Source organism: Lagenorhynchus albirostris, chromosome X (genome assembly GCF_949774975.1).
Source record: "Lagenorhynchus albirostris chromosome X, mLagAlb1.1, whole genome shotgun sequence".
Taxonomy (NCBI): Eukaryota; Metazoa; Chordata; class Mammalia; order Artiodactyla; family Delphinidae; genus Lagenorhynchus; species Lagenorhynchus albirostris.
In genome coordinates, this window is record NC_083116.1 from 85,845,099 (window position 1) to 85,863,535 (window position 18,437).

General features: G+C 38.0%; 1 protein-coding gene across 8 annotated transcripts in view; it reads left to right on the plus strand.

The window, feature by feature from the left end:
* Positions 1–18,437, plus strand: part of HUWE1 (HECT, UBA and WWE domain containing E3 ubiquitin protein ligase 1) — a 143,367-nt gene that overhangs the window by 15,179 nt on the left and 109,751 nt on the right. For all 8 annotated transcript variants that reach the window (XM_060138841.1, XM_060138846.1, XM_060138845.1 and 5 more), the window contains 3 exons: positions 11,991–12,059; positions 16,176–16,274; positions 16,977–17,183. In XM_060138841.1, coding sequence (XP_059994824.1) covers positions 12,015–12,059; positions 16,176–16,274; positions 16,977–17,183 — 351 coding nt within the window. In that variant the 5' untranslated portion in view covers positions 11,991–12,014. The remainder of the gene's footprint in view (positions 1–11,990; positions 12,060–16,175; positions 16,275–16,976; positions 17,184–18,437) is intronic.

Consider the following 18,437-nt stretch of genomic DNA (forward strand, 5'->3'; position numbering starts at 1 on the left):
ACTAATTTGATCCTTGTAACAAACCTGTGAAGTTGGAATTGTTCTCAATTCTGAAAGGAGTTTGCTGCCATGTTGATAATTGCTATAAATAACTTATTAACCATGTAAAAGAATCTTTGTTCCTTCCAAATTCATTAAAAGTAGCTCAGAATAGTTGAGGTACACTTAAAATTTTTGATTCTTAAGTGGCATGGCCCGAACATTATTTAGTAGACTAACCTTTGGAGAACTATAACTAACTTGAGAGTGAGACCTGGAGCTTCCTAATCTTGTCATCAAAGTTAAGTTTATGTCCGTAATTAAGGCAGACAGTTTGGAGATTAATAAATACTTTATGTTCTTCATATGCAGATAACATGTAGAAAGGCTGGGGAAAAAAACAGCTCTTTTTGGCTCTTGATCGTGTGTGTGTGTGTGTGTGTGTGTGTGTGTGTGTGTGTGTGTGTGTGTGTGTGTGTGTGTGTGTGTGTGTGTGTGTGTGTGTGTGTGTGTGTGTGTGAGATACCCAGCATAAGACTGCTGCCCTTAGATTAATCTGGAGCTAAAAGAAATAAGACATAATAATATGGCTTACTCTTCGCCAGGCACAATCCTATGAGATAGACTGTGTTGTTTATTTTACAGAGGTTACTGACTTGGAGTAACTTGTCTGAGATTATACACCTAGTAAGTGGAATTTAAGCCCAGCTTGACTCCCAGGCTTTTCCATTCTGTTGTTGTCCTCTATTTCACTTTTACTTTCTTCCAAGTAGTATTCCTCAGTTTCTACTTTTAAATTTAAAAAAATAATAATCCTCACGTATGGTAGCAGATAAATAGTAAGTTCTCTCTTCCCGTCATATAGATATATCTTTTGTCAGAATATTTTAAGGCATTAAAACCTAGCTTTTATTTAGAAATATACTTAATCTAACCTTTTTATGAAAGGATTGTGCCTTTTCTACCTGTCTTCAGGATACAGAACTAGAGTATTTTATCCAGGAATACAGAATTCCCCCTTACATAGAGGAGGTTTAATTTTAGAGATGCTGAATATTTCTTTATAAACCTAGGGACATGAGAGAATTGGAGCTGAATAATGCACAAGGGTTGGAATTCTGTTTCTTTGGTTTCCTGTACTGTCTTTATTGTATCTGACAGTGGCCTGTCATGTGGCTTTAAGGGAAATACCGTACGCCTGTGTTTCATAAATGAAAGTGAAAACACTGTAGTGGCTAAGCACACAGTGTCTTGGAGATATTTCTGGGGGTGATAGTTCCTAATGTTTTTCAGGTCACAGATCTCTTTAAGAAGCCAATGAAAGCTATCAACTATCTTCTCAGAAAAATACCCACATAGGTGCAAATTTTCCATAGAATTTAGGATTTTTGTGGTGCTCCCTCAATATAGGACACAAAGAAATCTAAAGATTTCTCCAGGTGTCATTAAGAGGATGTCCAAATTGCTGTTGTTTGTGCTTATATTTCCTAGTGTGTGTGTGTGTGTGTGTGTGTGTGTGTATTTTTTTTCCTAGACCAAAGCATTATGCCCAAAGGTGAAAGCTGGGCTAAAATTGTTTCACTTTCGCTAAAGGTGTACTCTGCTTTATGCAACTTTAATCTCTAAAAATCCAAATTTTTTTAAAAAGCAAGAAGATTATGGTTGGTGTTACATAAGGATTTATCCTATGTAGTGTGTTGATTTTGTAATTGGTTGTGTTTCCAGCTTTGCTTTGACCACTAGGAAGCTGTAATTTGTATGTTTTGTGTACTGGCTTTTTGTTGCTTTTATATTACGATTGCTTCTAGTCTTCCTTTTTCTCTGATTTACACCTGACCATCTCATAGCACCTATCACAATGCCCTGCATGTAGCATATTAATAACTATTTGTTGAGTGAAAGATGAAGATTGAATGAGTTTTATAAATTGGTTTTCTCAGTTGAAAATGTCACTTTAAAAAAGTGTTTAAAGTGATTTGGAATTTTTAGCTTTTTTAAACATTCACTGGGTAGTCATTCATTCATTTATTAATCTACTAAGTGACAGTTCCTATGCTGGCAACAGGAATGCAAAGATAAATAGAATCCCACTCATGCAGAACTCACTCTAGTGGGGAGACTGACATGTAAATAAAGAGAGGTGTGTTGATTGAGGGTATGTGCAGGATACAGTGGGGACACAAAGGAGAGAGTGATCAGTGTTACTCTGGGGGAGGGGATATCTGAAAAAGCTTGACAGAGGAAGTGACATTTAAGCTGAGCTCTAGGGAATATATGCAGGGAGCAGCCATTTTAGCAGAGAGAACAATCTGAGTCAAGGTATCAAAGGTCTTGAATGGTAGGGAAACTGTAAAAACTTGACATGGTTAAAGCGTGGGGAGCCAAGAGGAATATTATGTAATGTCATGGCCCTGGTAAGAGAGGTAAGCAGGCACTAGGTCCTAGAGGTCTTGGATACTGGTTAGGTAAGGAGTTTACACTTGATGTTGTAGGTAGATTTTGAGTTTGAGGGAGATTGCTCTGGGAGCAATGTGGAGGATGGAATGGGGGAATCTAGCAAGATAAAGTCTTAATTTAAAATATTTCTAATTTATGAGATTTTCAAACATACACAAAAGTTTGCAAACAGTATAATGAACCCCCATGTACCTGTTACCCAGCTTCAACAGTTGTCAACACATGGCTATACTTATTTATATCCCATTCCCTCCCCCATTATTTTTAAGCATATTCCTAAATGAATCACAGATTGGCAAAGCATAATTAACAATATATAACAAAGTGGCTCTCAAGTCTGGCTGTGCAGCCAAATCACCTACACAGCTTGAAAAAAAAAGTTCCCACCTCTTATCTATTGAGTCAGATATTTATATGGCCAGACATTTTTCATTTTCAAAATAAGCTAGAGTTGAGAACTCCAGATTTAATTTTTAAGTAAATTATTTTAAAGATATTTTAAAATTAGCATTGACTTCTGATGGATGTGTTTTCCTGAACTCACTGAATGCTGCCTGTGGCTCTTCTGAGTGAAGATCATCTATTAGATAGTGGCAGGCTTTTGTGTGGTTAAGTTGTTGACAATTCACTAGAGCATATTAGTTTAAAGGCTGATGTCTTAATTTTCTGTTAGAGGTGGGCAAGACTGAGAAGTACTTCCATCTTTGAAATTGGATGTGATGAGATAGGGAATAATCCATCATTGTTACAATTGATATTTTGCACCAAATCCAGCCACAAGTAAAGATGGGGATGGGAGACAGAGCATTCTTAAAGGGTAGACTAAGATTATTCCAGAGCACCAATTTAAAATGTGTAGACAAGGAGTCTCTTCCTCTCCTCCTTAATAAGCATAACTTTCACACAGGCATTGCCGTTTTTTATTTTTTTTTCTTAGGAATGCTAGGAAGGGAGGTCTCCTTGGCATGCTGCCATTTCCTCTCTGCTGGCAAAACTGATTTACAACTTTGGTGAACCCTATTTGTTGCCTGAATTCTTTTGATGCCAGTTTCTCTCTCTAAGTAATTGGGAGTAATGACCAGAAGGATAACTCCTGGATCTGCAGCTTCCCAGGACTGTAGGGTAGAGGACGTGTAGGGGATGACTTCTCAGTCATTGGAGGTGATGCTATTCTCACCTCCAAAGTCAGTGTTGGAGGTTTCAGATTCTTCCTCCTCGGTATCCCTGCCCTTATTTTGAGTATACTGCAGTGCAGAAAAGCACCAAGAGCAAGCATGAAAACTTATCTGAGGTATAGTGTTTTCAGATTTTGAGGGAGAGACCCTGTCGACGTATTTCTGCAGATAATTTCCAGATTTGTCTTGGGTGAGGAAAGGCTATACCTCATTTGCTTTATTATTACATCTTACTATCAAATGTCCAATAAAATCTAGGTCAGCAGTTCTCAGGGTCATATTTTATGTGGCCAGGGACAGGGATATCGGTGTCTGTAGGAGGGGTGTAGCGGGGTGGACTGTGCATACATTTTGTGTACTGCAGAGTTGTGGAGCAAATTTGGTTTGAATCTAGGTTCTACCACTTACTGGGTATGTGGCTACTCTTGGTCTCAGTAAACCAGGAATGATCTTCATCTCCAAGGTGTTATAAGGATTAGAGATAATACATAATAGGTGGTCAGTAAATGTTATCTGTTGTTATTATGGTGATAAATGGGTTCTCAGAATATTTGGTGGGTATTAATGTAAATAATCAGAAACTAGACTGGATGGAAAGGCCTGATAATCAGGTGGTGTCCCCTTGTCCCCTTTTACAAATCAGTCAGTGTGATGTCTCTGTCTCTAATCAAATGGTCAATAGCAGGCTGGGTTTCAAGATTCAGCTTGCTGTTTCCTGACATGATGGACGGTCTGGGCATTTCTCACCCGAATTTACTTTCAGAGACTGCAGAGAGGCAAAAGGCAAATATAATTAAGTATTTTGCTTTGTAGGACGTTGGAGTTTAGTATTCTCTAAAGCATTACTTTAAAACCACCATAATGCTTTTCCATGATTTCAGTGGGAATTTTAGGCTGATTTTTGTTTTGTTCTTTTTGTTTTTCATTTAATTAGCCAATATTTATTGTTTCCTGTAGGAGCTTAGTGTACAGCTAAGCTGTGAACAAAACAAATAGGGAAAATGCCTTCATGGAGCAGACATTCCCATGGGTAGGCTGACTCTGATTCATCCACACTCCCATACGTGTGTGCAGCATTTCTTAACCTACCAATAATAAACCAAATCAATAAATACTGAATGCTTGCTGTGTGCCATACTTCAGGATTAACCAGCAAGAGGTATAGGAAAGAGGCTCCAAGAGCCAACAGCAGCCAATCCAAGACATTTGTTTAGAGAATATTTTTCTTAATTTGATGCATGCCCTTTGGCTCAGGGGCCACTGTTTTCTACCTTAAGAAAAATTGTACAAAAGAAAAATTCTCATTATAAATGGATACATGATTATAGAAAATTTGGAAGGCTCGGAAAAGCATGAAGCATAAATAAAACTGTGTTATCCTGCCACCTAGAGGCAACCACTGATAATGTTGTATATTTCTTCCCTTCCCAAGGTTGGTTGGTTGGTTGGTTGGTTGGTTGGTTTTCTTCCTCACGCTGTGGCATACATTTTCTCATTAATGTCAGGGAGTGATAGGTACAGGGTATAGTGTGAGCTTGTAGGAGGGACACTCAGTCAAGTTTTAAGAGATTAAGAAGAGGATTGTCCTAATTCTGGTTAGTACTATTTCTGCTGTTGAAAACCCACGTAAGTGTTCACTATGTTAAGGTGAAATAGTGAGATTCTAAATAGTCCCCTACCCTCAACTTTCTTAGGGATTTTCTTTCCATTGTCTCCTTTTCCTCTCCCTTACCCCTCTGCCTTTCAGTGAGACCCCATAATTTTCTGCTTGTATTTACAATCAGCCTTTTCAAGAGTGTTCTACACATGCCATCTATATTGCCGCACTTCTTATTGATTCCTTGACTCATTCCAGTTTGACTTCCTTTCCAACCACGCCACTGGAACTAATGCTTGTCAAGTTATCTCTAGTCCCAATTTCAATGGACATTTTCTTGGACATACCTCATTTTGACATTTGACCCAGTTGATCAGCGTTGCCATCTTGTGTCTTTCATGATGCCGTGATGAACTAGTTTTGCTTCTACCTCACCAGCCTCTCCTTTGCTGGATTCTCCTCCCATGGCTTCAAGTACTGTCTGTATGCTTACAATCACAGATTTTTTTTGTCAGTGCATACTTCTTTCCTGAACTCAATTCTATAAATATTTGCATATCTATCACATGGAAGATGCTGTGCTAGATGCTGAGAGCTTAACACTGTAGAAAATCAAACCAGTTACACTAATTGATACTTGCAATGAGAGAAATAAGTAGGGTTACTATCATTAAAAAAAGTAACAGACAGCTTTAGGCAGGTTGCCTTGGGAAGCCGCTTTGGGTCTTAGTTTAAAGTCAACTTATCAAATAGAACTAGGTGTGGGAAGAATGAGTGTGGAGCAGAAGCATTCCAGTAGGAATAGCACCTGTAACGGTCTGGAGGCCAGAAACAATTTAGAGTGTTCCAGAAACTAAACGGAAAGACTAATGTGGTTGTGCAGAGAGGAGATTGGAGAGAGTTCCAGGAGCCAAATCATGCCAGGGCCCTCTGGGTCATGGTTAGAATTTGGAAATAATTGTAGGGAAAATGTTGAAAGGTTTTAAGCAAGGAAGTAACGTGAGCTGATATATGTTTTAAGAAGATTACTTTTGCTGCTGTCTGGAGAATGGATTGGATGAAAGTGAGTATGGAAGTGGGGAGATCCATTATCCATATTTCACAGTTGAGAAAACAGAAGTGCACATACGCTGATTTGTCCATGCTCATACAGTGAGTAAGTTGATAATAGCAGGGATTCTAACCTGGGTTTCCTGGTTTGGAGCCTGTGTTATAATCTGGTGCTTCTCAAACTTTAATATATGATCTTATTAAAATACAGATTGATTCTTCACGTCTGGGTGGGGCCTGAGATTTTGCATTTTTAATAACTCCCAGGTGATATCAGTGCCGCTGATCCTTCAACCATACTTTGAATAGTAAGGCTAGTCCACCACTGTACTCAACTGCTGTTGACCCAGATTTGGAACTATAGATGTCCTCTGCCCTTAAGCTAATTTCAATATTGAAAGTCATTCTAAATTTGATCAACCGGAGGTGATTACTACAGAGTGAGTTACCCTTTAAAGAGTGACTTCCCTCAGTGTATTTTAATTGTACCCTCTTGTCTTGATGTAAACCCTATAAAACCAAGATTCCAACTTCAAAGATAAGTGAAGTTGGGGGGAATGAAGGAGTGAAAAAAGAAATGGTTAATTAAATGGAAGTATTTAAGTGTAATGGTAATCGCTACAGATGGTGATTCATAATAATTCATTAGTTTTCTGAAAGTTGATCTTTCTAACCTGAGTTTAGGAAGAAATATTTATTATGTGTAGAGATTGTTTGGTGCACAGAGTTCTGGTCTGACCCAACAAAGGCAGTAGGCTATTTCCAGGGATTTGTTTAGAATTAACTTCTTTTTGTTAGAAACTTGTTTATGTAATGGGATTTTCATCTGTTTAACTTCTAAGCATTAGGTAGAACTCATTCTCTAGTTACTGTTCCATCATTAGTGAGATTGATAATATCTCAGCTTTTCACCTTGTGTCCCAGCTTCCTCTCTTACAATATTTTTTTTGAACAATAGGATCCAACAGTGTAGAGGAATTTATCACAAATTTGTATTTTCATCTGCAAGCATTTATTGTTGTAAAACTAGTAAATAAAGTGAACAGCATGTTATTGAAGCATGGACTTGGGAGTCAGAAGGGCCTGGATTTAGATCTTGGAGCCAACATTCACTAACCAGGCAAGGTTCTGAATTTCTCTGAGCCTCAGTTTTCTATCTGTAAATGGGGAAAGAACTTGGCTTGAATGGTGAGGATTGTAGGAAAGACAAATATGAGGCCCCTGAGCAGCATGTCTCAAAGTGTATTCTTTGGGATTCTTAAATTGGACTCTCAGTAGATGCCACCTGGAGGGAAAATGTTTCTGTGTCCTATTAAGTTTCCTTTACCCGGGATTTCTTGGAGCTGTTAGTAATGTCAGTCAGCCATGTGACTGTCCTAAAGGAAGAGAAATTTGTAACATTTCCTAAATTACTGGAACCTAGTCTTCATGGAGCAAGATGCTCTAGAATGCTTTGAGAAACACTAGCCTAAGTATTATCTGGTTTGTAGTGGGCAATCAAAAAGTATTCTCCCTTCCTTCTGTGAAACCAGCTTAGAAATAGAACAGGAACAAAAAAGACTTGAATTTTCTTAATTGATGTCTCACATATCTTCCTAATTGATATCAGGCAGTGATATCTTTCTTTTTTAAACTACAGGTATTTCTTGCAACAAAATTATAGAGGCCAGGTTAACATTGTACTTGTTATGGGAACGTGTGCTTGATCATTCATTTGTTTTGGCTTGTTTTTTTTATTTGGGTGTCTATCATCTGAATCTGTTTATGAAAAATTTGGAACCTGAACAATGTGGAAACTGAAAAAGCCAAATGCACTTGCTCTCCCAGAACCTTGACAGCTAGAGCATAGGCATGGGACCTCAGCTTGACCAATCAGATGCTCACACTTGGGACAGTGCATCTAGAGCCACTGATGCAAATACCTGAGACCATTTAGAAATCATACTGCCACCAGCAGTAGCTTCTAGGCATCCAGAGTCCGGTGTTGGCAGCATAGGCACCCCCAACTAAGCTGTGTCTGTGGGAGGTCTTTGGCTGTAGTTCCAGGATGCCTAGCTTCCTTGGTTCTGTCTGTTTTCTGAATGTGGATCTCTAAGCTTTCCTATTGATTGCGTGAGCTATCAGTTACCCTTCCAGTAAATCACATTTTTGCTTTAGTTAGCCAGAGTCTATTGTTTTCAACCCAAACCCTTGAATGGTACAGAATAAGTCAAAATAGCTTTAGTTAAAGTGAGATACATATTTGTGTGAAGATTTGCCAGTGACTTCATCTACATTTTTTTAAACCAGTAAAATCGTTGTGAGTTGGTTATTTGCACAAGTTTTAGTCTGTGCTCTTGGTCTGGAGGATTTTTTTTTATTGTTGGGTTTTAAGAGTTCTTTATATATTCTAGATAGTATGTATGGTTTGCAAATATTTTCTCCGAGTAGATTTTATAGTTTTACATTTAAGTCCATCATCCTTTTTTTTTCTTTTTTGAGATGTAATTGGCGTTTAACATTATATTAGTTTCAGGTATACAACATAATGATTCCATATTTGTATATATTGTGAAATGATCACAATAAGTCTAGTTAACACCCATCACCATAGTAACAATTTTTTTCTTGTGATAAGAACTCTTAAGGTCTGCTCTTAGCAACTTTCAAACATATAATACAGTATTAACTATAGTCATCATGCTGCACGTTATATCCTCATGACTTCTTTGTTTTATAACTGGAAGTTCGTGCCTTTTGACTACCTTCATCTGTTTCACCCACCCCACCCCCCAGCCCCTGCCTCTGGCAAACACCAATCTGTTTCATGTATCTATAAGTTTTGTATTTTTGGTTTTTGAGGGTTTTGTTTGTTTGAGATTCCACATATAAGTGAGATCATACAGAATTTGTCTTTTCTCTGTTTGGCTTATTTCGCTTAGCATAATGCCCTCAAGGTCCATTCATGTTATCGCAGATGACAAGATTTCCTTCTTTTCTGTAAGACTGAATAATATTACATTTTATATATCTTTAATATATATAAAAACATAAAATGTGGTGTACATTTTATCTGTCTACAGCCACATTTTCTCTATTCATCCATCAGTGGACACTTAGGTTGCTTCCATGTCTTAGCTATTTTAAATAATGCTGCAGTAAACATGGGAGTGCATATATCTTTTCAAGTTAGTTTTTTTCATTACCTTTGGATAAATATCCAGAAGTGGAATTGATGGATCATATATTTAATCTTTTGAGGAACCTCCTTACTGTTTTCCATAGTGGCTGCACCAATTTACATTCCCACCAGCAGTGCACAAGAGTTCCCTTTTCTGCACATCCTTGCCACATGATCCATTTTGAGTTAATTTTTATATAAAATATGAGACTGAGGTCAGAGTTCATCTTTTCGCCTATAGATGTCTACTTGGTCTGGCACCATTTGTTGATAAAAATATCCTTTGATTGTCTTGCTTTTTCACCTTTGTCAAAAATCAGTTGGGCATATTTGTGTGGGTCTATTTCTTGGTTCTCTATTCTGGTCCATTGGCATATGTGTCTATCCCTCCTCTATTACTGTGTATACAGTCTTGACTACTGTAGCTCTGTGTGTGTGTGTGTGTGTGTGTGTCTTAAAATTGGATAGAATGATTCCCTCTCCTTTTTCAAAATTGTTTGAGCTATTGTAGTTCCATTGTCTTTAATATGAGTCTTCTTAGTCCATGAACATAGTGTATCACTTCATATTTTTAGGTCTTGATTTTCTAAATCAACATATTGTGGTTTTTAGCATACAAGGCCTGTACATGCTTTGTTATTTTTACGCCTAAGTATTTCAATTTTTTTTTGAGCAATTATGAGCGGTGTTGTAAAGTTTTGAGTCCACATGTCCATTGCCAGTATACAGAAATATGATTGATCTGTGTATGTTTACCTTGTATCCTACAACTTTGCTGAGATCACTTGTTAGTTCTGCGGAGTTTTTTGTAGACTCCTTGGGATTTTATACTTAGATAATCCTTTGTTACCTGCAAATAAGGACAGTTTTCTTTCTTTCTGATCTGTATACCTGTTACTTCCCTTTTTTTACCTTATTTCAGTGGCTAGAACTTCCAACACTGTGTTGAATGAAACTGGAGAGAGCAGACCTTCTTTGCTCCTAATTTTGGAGGGAGAGAATTCAGTGATTCGGTTTGTATGGTGTTGGGGCTAACTGCTACTTCCTGTAGCTGAGGCAATGTAATAGCCTTCCACAAATGACTACAGCCACAATGATGTGACAGTCACTTGCTCTAAGTAATTGGTGTGAGGTTTTGTGAGACAAAGCAAACCTGAGAGTAAGTGTACAAGTAGCTCACTTATAGTTTCCACTACATGTATCAAATTGTTGCCAGGATCCTGTTGGCCTCATTTTAGATATTTGGAGGTTGTTGGCAGAAGGCATCTTGCTTATTTTCTCTTAGATGCTGAGGTAATTCTTTTAAAAAGTAATCTGGAATCATATACCTTAAATGTGAACTTTAGAGGGGAAACATCTTTTTTTCTTCAGGAATGATCCCTACAGCAACATTTTAGAATATATTCTGGATTTCGTACCAACTCTTTCTGAATGCCCATTGGTTGAATGGATGCCAGCCATACAGACAAATACATGTTATTTCCAAAATACCGAGCATGTTGGACTAACTCTAGACCAAAAGCTGCCTAAAATTTATACTTGTGCTTGGTCAGCTTTATATTATGCCAGCCTTCTTGGAGGAGGGACATTGACCCCCCAGTGACTACTGTATAGCAAATACATTATTATAGGTAAAGAGCCCTGCAGTTCACCTCTTCCTTTGCATATGTGCTAGTTGCTAATGGAGGAAACCTTTATTTCTTCCTGTGCCTTGGCCGGAGCATCTTGATGGACCTTAGTAAAATGATTGTGTTCTGTGCTCAGGATATTTCTAGTGGGAATCTTATACCTCATTTTCTAATGAAAAAAATAAAAGTATTTTGTTTCCTTTGTTCTTATGACATAATATATCTTTATGGGTTAAAACAGTAAAAGATACAGAAAAGCACAGGTAAAACAATTCATACATAATCCTTTTGGTTAGATTAAATTAACATTTTGATGCATACCCCTTCTAAGCTGTTTTCTTTAAACATGGGTTTATACTATTTAATGTGTTTTGTAACCTTTTTATTTCACCAGGAACAGCTTTGCTGTTATGTAATTGTGTGCAGTGTTTTTAACAGCTGTGTAATAGTCTGTTTTAAACCAACCCTATTTTGGATATTTGATCCTTTTCACTTCTTCACTGTTATACATGGTCATGCAGTATGGATTCTTGTTATTAAATATTTATATACATTCTTATGATTTTCTTTGGGTAAATTCCCGGAAGTGGAATTGCTGAGTTTTCCAAAAAGCTGCAGGATATGGTGAATTTTTCCATCCTGAGGTGTGTTAAAACATTTTACTCTTACTTTCAAGTATGAGTTTGAGAGGTCAGGGTGGGGGGCATTTTAATTTTGGCTTAAGTTGGTTACAGGCTTGTGTAACTTGAATGTGGGCCAGTTTTATTTGGAGAGATTGTTTACCACTCCTTACCTGGTATCTGTGCCTCTGAGTTGGCCTGCATCATAACTCCAATTTTACTTTAAACATTTTGCATGCTCTTTGTTCTATATTGTCTATGTCCAAGCATGTAGAGCTCAAGCTTGCAGCTTTAAGTCTCACTTTTTGGGGAATTTCTTTTCAGATCATAAAACAGAAAATCGAAAACATGAAAGTAGACAGGACTAAACTGAAAAAGACACCTACTGAGGCTGTAAGTATCCAAAAGTTTGCCTGTTTTTTCATTTCAGAAAAAAATCTTTGCCGTCAGTTCACTCATATTGATCTTCCAAATATATCATCACTTATACACACACAGTGCAGTAAAACAGCAACTTGTCTTGAAACAGTCAAATTTTCTTTTGAACTTCCCTTGGTTAAAAAGGTGAATAAGCTAGTGATCAGTGGAGAGTGAGCACTAAACAGTTTATAGCTATATGTACCTGAAGTAGGCTGTCTGGCTGCTTTTTCTGTGCATTGAAAGGCAGCATGGTATAATGGAAAGAGCAAGTATGGATTCAAATTCTGTCTGTATTTGCGGGATCTTTCTCAATTTTGTTATCTAGAAAATTAAAATGGTAACACCTTTCTCACTAGATTTCTTGTGAGGCCAGTGTTTTAGCTTTCTTTATTACTGATTCTTAATCATACAGTTCAGCTTAACCTATATTAACCTGTGTATTGGATGGCCATGTCAGTTGATCCTCTGTCAGCAGTAGAAATCCCAGCTTCTGTCCAATATTCTATTGGCCTGCTTAAACTGCATTCTGAAATTAAGACAGTATTGTATTGTTATGACACTCCCATAGACCCCATGTGCTGTAGTTCAAGGAGCACAAGCTTTGGAATTAGACATGGGTTTGAATCTTACTAGATTTTTGTGTCTGAGAGTTAACTTACCTGGTTTCCACAGCTGTAAAATGGGGTTGAAAATTCCTCCCTCCTTGATGTGAGGCAGCTGCTCAGCAAAGTATCTGGCACATAATTAGTTGGTTCATTTTCTAAATACAAGCCACTTGGCTTTTTAAAAACTGTAACTACCTGGCAAGTATCACCCAAGGGTATCACTATTGATATTTATTCCAGTATTGCATGGGCAGTTCTCCTGCCCTTTTCATTCAGTGTTATACTAATGAATATGAGAAGTGCTGTCTTCGTACATCCTCTCCAGCATTGCAGATTATCTTTTAAATTTTTGTTAATAGGTGGAGAAAAAATATTTCACTGTTCTGATTTGTATGCATTAATACATATATTTCCACATTTATTGGCCTTATATTAGTTGTCTGCTCATGCTGTTTTATTTTGTATTTGACGTTGTAACGTCAGTTTCTTATTGAATATGCCATACATATTGAGTATATTCATTTTACATACCTGTTAATTTCCTTTTCATTTTGTTTTTGATATGTTTTGGCATCTAGAATTTTCGACAGTTAACATACTCAAATTTTTTGGAAACTGAAGAGCAAAAAGAAAACTTGCCTGAAGTCATTTAACTTCCAGGATAATTCAACCCTGTAGATAATCAGAGAAATTCAATTTCTTTTTCTTTTACCTAGTAGATTGTTAGAGATTTGTTGTTGGAGTCACACTTATGTACAGATTCCTGGCTTATTTCAGTTAGCATAATGCCCTCAAGGTTCATGCATATTGTCACAAATGACAAGATTTCATTCTTTTTTTATGGCTGAATAGTATTCCATTGTATATATGTACCACATCTTCTTATCCATTCATCGATGGACACTTGGGTGTTTCCATATATTGGCTATTATAAATAATGCTGCAGTGAGCATGGGGGTTCATATATCCTTTCAAGTTAGTGTTTTCATTTTCTTTAGATGAATACCCAGAAGTGGAATTGCTAGATCATATGGTAGTTCTGTTTTTAATTTTTTGAGGAACCTTCATACTGTTTTCCATAGTGACTGCACAAGAAAGATATTTATTGATCACTTTATGTATCGGCAGCTGTGCAGAGGATTTTTTCCCTAGATTTGACATCTTTATTGGAGCAAATCAATATAAACCATGGCAGTTGGTATGCAGCCATTGAACTGGCAAGTGCTTTGTTTTGCACTACGATGAGTAAGGAAAATCACACTCAGTTTGCATTTATGCAGCAGGGACAAGATGGTAAAGATATACTTTTGTCCCTGGTGCCTTCTGCAGACTACAAGGTCCATAGGGATCTTGATACTCCTGATAAAACAACGCGGTGCTGGTACGTTAAATTGATGCTGTTATGCTAACTGGGGCTTGTGAACAGAAAGCACAAACACTTTAGATGCCTTAGGCATGTGTGCCAGAGAGTGCCCTTTGAAGGTTGAGGGCCTGCCACGTCAGGAAATTTTCTAGGGGTTCAAAGCTCTGGGAAGTGTCAAAATTTCCCTTCTAAAGTGAGAGACATGTTTTTGCACCTTGTACCACACACCATGAAGAAAGAGGAACAGTGTATGGGGTGCCTCTTTGGATTTTGGAGCCAGCATGTATTACATTTAGGCATGCTGTTTTGATCCATTTACTGGATAACTTCTAAAGTGATAGTAGTGTTTGGATCTAGAGAAGACTGCAGAAGGTTCAGGCTATGATGTAAGCTGCCCTACTCCGTGGACATTATGGCCTAGTAGATCCAGGTGTCTGACTTAAGTGTCGGCCAAAGATGCTGTGGGATGCCTCTGGCAAGCCCCAATAGGAGAATCACAGCTTAAGACCTAGGGGGTAGAGTTTGGCCGTGCTATTCTCTGCCAACAGCTATTCTGACATGCAGAAAAGCAGCTTCTGGCTTGCTACTGGACCTTGATAAAGACTGAATGCCTGATGATGAGATACCAAATGATTACAGGACCCAAATGTTTGTCATGAACTGGGTGTTATCTAACCCACAGAATCATAAAATTGGATCTGCATCGTTGCAGTCCATTAGAAATTGAAGTGGTATATTTGATAGTAGGCCCAGGTAGGTCCAGAAGGTACAAGTGAACTGCATGAGCAGGTGGTTCACACTCCTTTGTTATCTGTTTCTACTACTTCACTACCTCTCCCTCAACCTGTATGACTTCAAGGAGAGGAAGAAAAAGTGCAGGTCTGGTTTGTTGAAGGGTTTTATGCCAAGAATTTTGCATGCCTTTAATTACCACAGAAATTTGAGATAGATCTTAATAATGCTTACTTTAGAGAGAGAAAAGGTTTCAGACTTAGCTTAAAAAAAATTTGCCCTTAAGCCCCTATTGTTCCACGTTCCATTTTGGCTGCTGAAAATGCCCCTAGTTTAAATCTCACAACATTGCTGGGTAAATAGGTCACGTTAAGTTCATTTTGCAGAAGAGGATGCTGAGTTTCAAAGAGGTAGCTTACCAACTACCTAATTCTAAAGTCCATGCTCTTTGTAACAGTAAGCTGTCTTTCAGTATTTAAGCTCCTATTATGTGAGATAAGTGCTTTATGCAAACACTTGAGCTTCACATTTCCAAGGTGGTTCTTAGGTCTTTTTTCTGGTAAGAAAACTGGCTAAGAGGTTGGATTTGCTCATGATCAAACAACTTTGTAAACATCAAGCGAAAAACTGAACCCAGATTTGGTTGGTTCCAAATCTAGGCCCATTCCTAGGATACCATACTGCTTTACAGAGTCAAAGAGCAAGTGTAATCACTTCCAGCTGCCATCCATTAGTAGCAGCATCTCTGTCCCAGTCTCTATCCCCCCCGCCACCAGCTCCACTTTTGGAAACTTACTATGAACTCTGAATCCACACCTTGTTACCTGACAAACAGGCCCTTTCATCAGTAAAACAGAGCAGGAATATATGGAAATGGAAACCCCAAGTAAGAATGGAGTCCTAGTTTTACACAGTTCAGAAATTCTTTGCCTCCTATAATTGGACGGTTTAATGTTGCAGAAAAATATAGCTAGTGCTAATCTTCACCTTTGTGAATTCACTAGGGCTCCTCAGTGTTCCTCTAATTGAACATTTCTTATCAGGCATTCTGGTTAACTTTCAGACTATGATACAGATTCCTTCATTTTGTTTTTATTGATATTTAGCTTGTTTCCTTTATTTCTGTTGTCTGTACACTTCCAAGTAGTTTGTCTACATCTACAGGTTCATCCAGGTTTTAAAAAAATACACAGATGGATTGTTTCATTATAAGATTTCTGTATTAATCTCAAGTGATCATCTGGCAAATTTCCACTTAAGTAGTGCGTTCTATCAAAAGTTAAATCATTGAGTGTGTTGACATAAGGGTTTTTTTTTCCTATTCTTCCTTGTTGTGTCTCCCTCATATTCCAAAACACCCTTTTGTGAATACCTGTTTGTTTTTCTCAGCCTGCAGACTGCAGAGCCTTAATAGACAAACTCAAAGTTTGTAATGATGAGCAACTCCTCTTGGAACTGCAGCAGATCAAAACATGGAACATTGGAAAGGTATGTAAACCCATACTCCCAAAAGAGAAACCAAAATGAGGTAGCCTCATTCAGCAATTACTTAATAAGCATCTAGTGTGTGTCTGGCACAGCTCTAGACCAGTAATTTTTAGCCTGTGAATGGTTGCCAAGGAAATTTTGAAAGAAATGTAAAAGGAAAATTTTGCTAGTCAAGGATGAAGAATGTTTATACAGGTGATGATAAAGAATCTCAACCACAAAATTCCTTTAGTTTGACTGACAATATGAGTTTGAGATAGTCTCAGGATTTTTACTCTTAGCTTAAAAGACTCTTCTTTAGATAACTCTAAAAATGAGCACTTCAGATAAAGTAGATTCTGGCAGGGAAAGTCCTTGTGTTTTTAGACCTCAGAGGTAGCCAGAATTCTCCTTTTGAAGACCTAGCTGTAGGAGTTTTGTGGTGTCTCCCGGTGTTAGCACATGTATGTTTTTTGTTTTTTGTTTTTTGCGGTACGCAGGCCTCTCACTGTTGTGGCCTCTCACATTGCGGAGCACAGGCTCCAGACACGCAGGCTCAGCGGCCATGGCTCACGGGCCCAGCCACTCCGCGGCATGTGGAATCCTCCCGGACCGGGGCACGAACCCGTGTCCCCTGCACCGGCAGGCGGACTCTCAACCACTGCGCCACCAGGGAAGCCCTACCTTATTCTTATATCTTCCTCTTTCTCTTCCCCTCTCCAGTGCGAGTTATATCACTGGGTGGATCTGTTGGACCGCTTTGATGGAATTCTGGCAGACGCTGGACAGACAGTGGAGAATATGTCATGGATGCTCGTGTGTGATAGGCCAGAAAGAGAACAACTGAAGATGCTTCTCTTGGCTGTGTTGAACTTCACAGCCTTGCTCATTGAGTACAGCTTTTCCCGGCATCTGTATAGTTCCATAGAGGTAGGAGAGGTTCAAGCCTATGTGATCTGTTCTTAACTAGAATTGTTCACGTCCAGAATAAGGAAATTGTTCTTTCTTTCTGATGATTCTTTCCTTTCATTATGGAGTTCTGGGGTTTTCAATGTCAAAGACAATGGTAGGATGTTTCTTGGCTAAAGATACCCTTCACAGGGTTGATGGGAAGGTTCTTTATTGTCACCTTCACCTTGCCTTTTAAGATTTAAGGAATTAATGAGAATGTAATGCATGTATTGATGTATTCTTGGGAATTTACAGGAATTGATCTTGGTCCCAGGTTATCAGAGCAGCCCCAAATTACTTTTAAAATATTAGACATAATTTGATTTCCTTGACACATTACTGCACTTACTGCTTTTCTTTTAGTGTGCTTTTTAATTTCTTCTCCCCCTCCCCAAAATGTATATTAATAGCATGCTATGTATTCTGTTTTTTTTAACATCTTTATTGGGGTATAATTGTTCTACAATGGTGTGTTAGTTTCTGCTTTATAACAAAGTGAATCAGTTATACATATACATACGTTCCCACATCTCTTCCCTCCTGTGTCTCCCTCCCTCCCACCCTCCCTATCCCACCCCTCCAGGCAGTCACAAAGCACCGAGCTGATCTCCCTGCACTATGCGGCTGCTTCCCACTAGCTATCTACCTTACGTTTGGTAGTGTATATATGTCCATGCCTCTCTCTTGCTTCATGCTATGTATTCTTAAAAAGTAAAGTGGGCACAGGAATTAGTGAACTTTTGAATTGGTCAAAAATCAGTATAAGAAGAAACTCTCTTCCTTTAGCCTAACTTTAGAGTTTTTATCACTTGATTTAGTGCCCTGTTGTTATGTGTTACTTTTCCTAAGTCTTCATTAAAGAAACAGAATCAGAACAAACAGAAAGTAAATGGTTTAAGAAGAGAAGTGGAATAACTGAATTAAAGACCTAGTGCCTAAAGTTTTAAGTAGGGGATGGCTAAGCAGTCTGTTGAAGATGAAATAGATAAGCTGCAAAAGGAAATCCATAGCCTTCTGTGGATAATCAGCAACCAGAAATACTTTGGTTCATTTCCAGCTAAATTACATACTGATTTTAACACTAACCAAATGTTTCAATATATTGGTGAATTTTGATTGTATTAAAAAGCAAAAATAGTTACTCTTGGGTTATTGTTACATACACTGTATTGTAACAGTCATAGGTGCCACCAGCTGTTGTTATTTTTAGTTTCTATATGAAGAGCCCTGTGT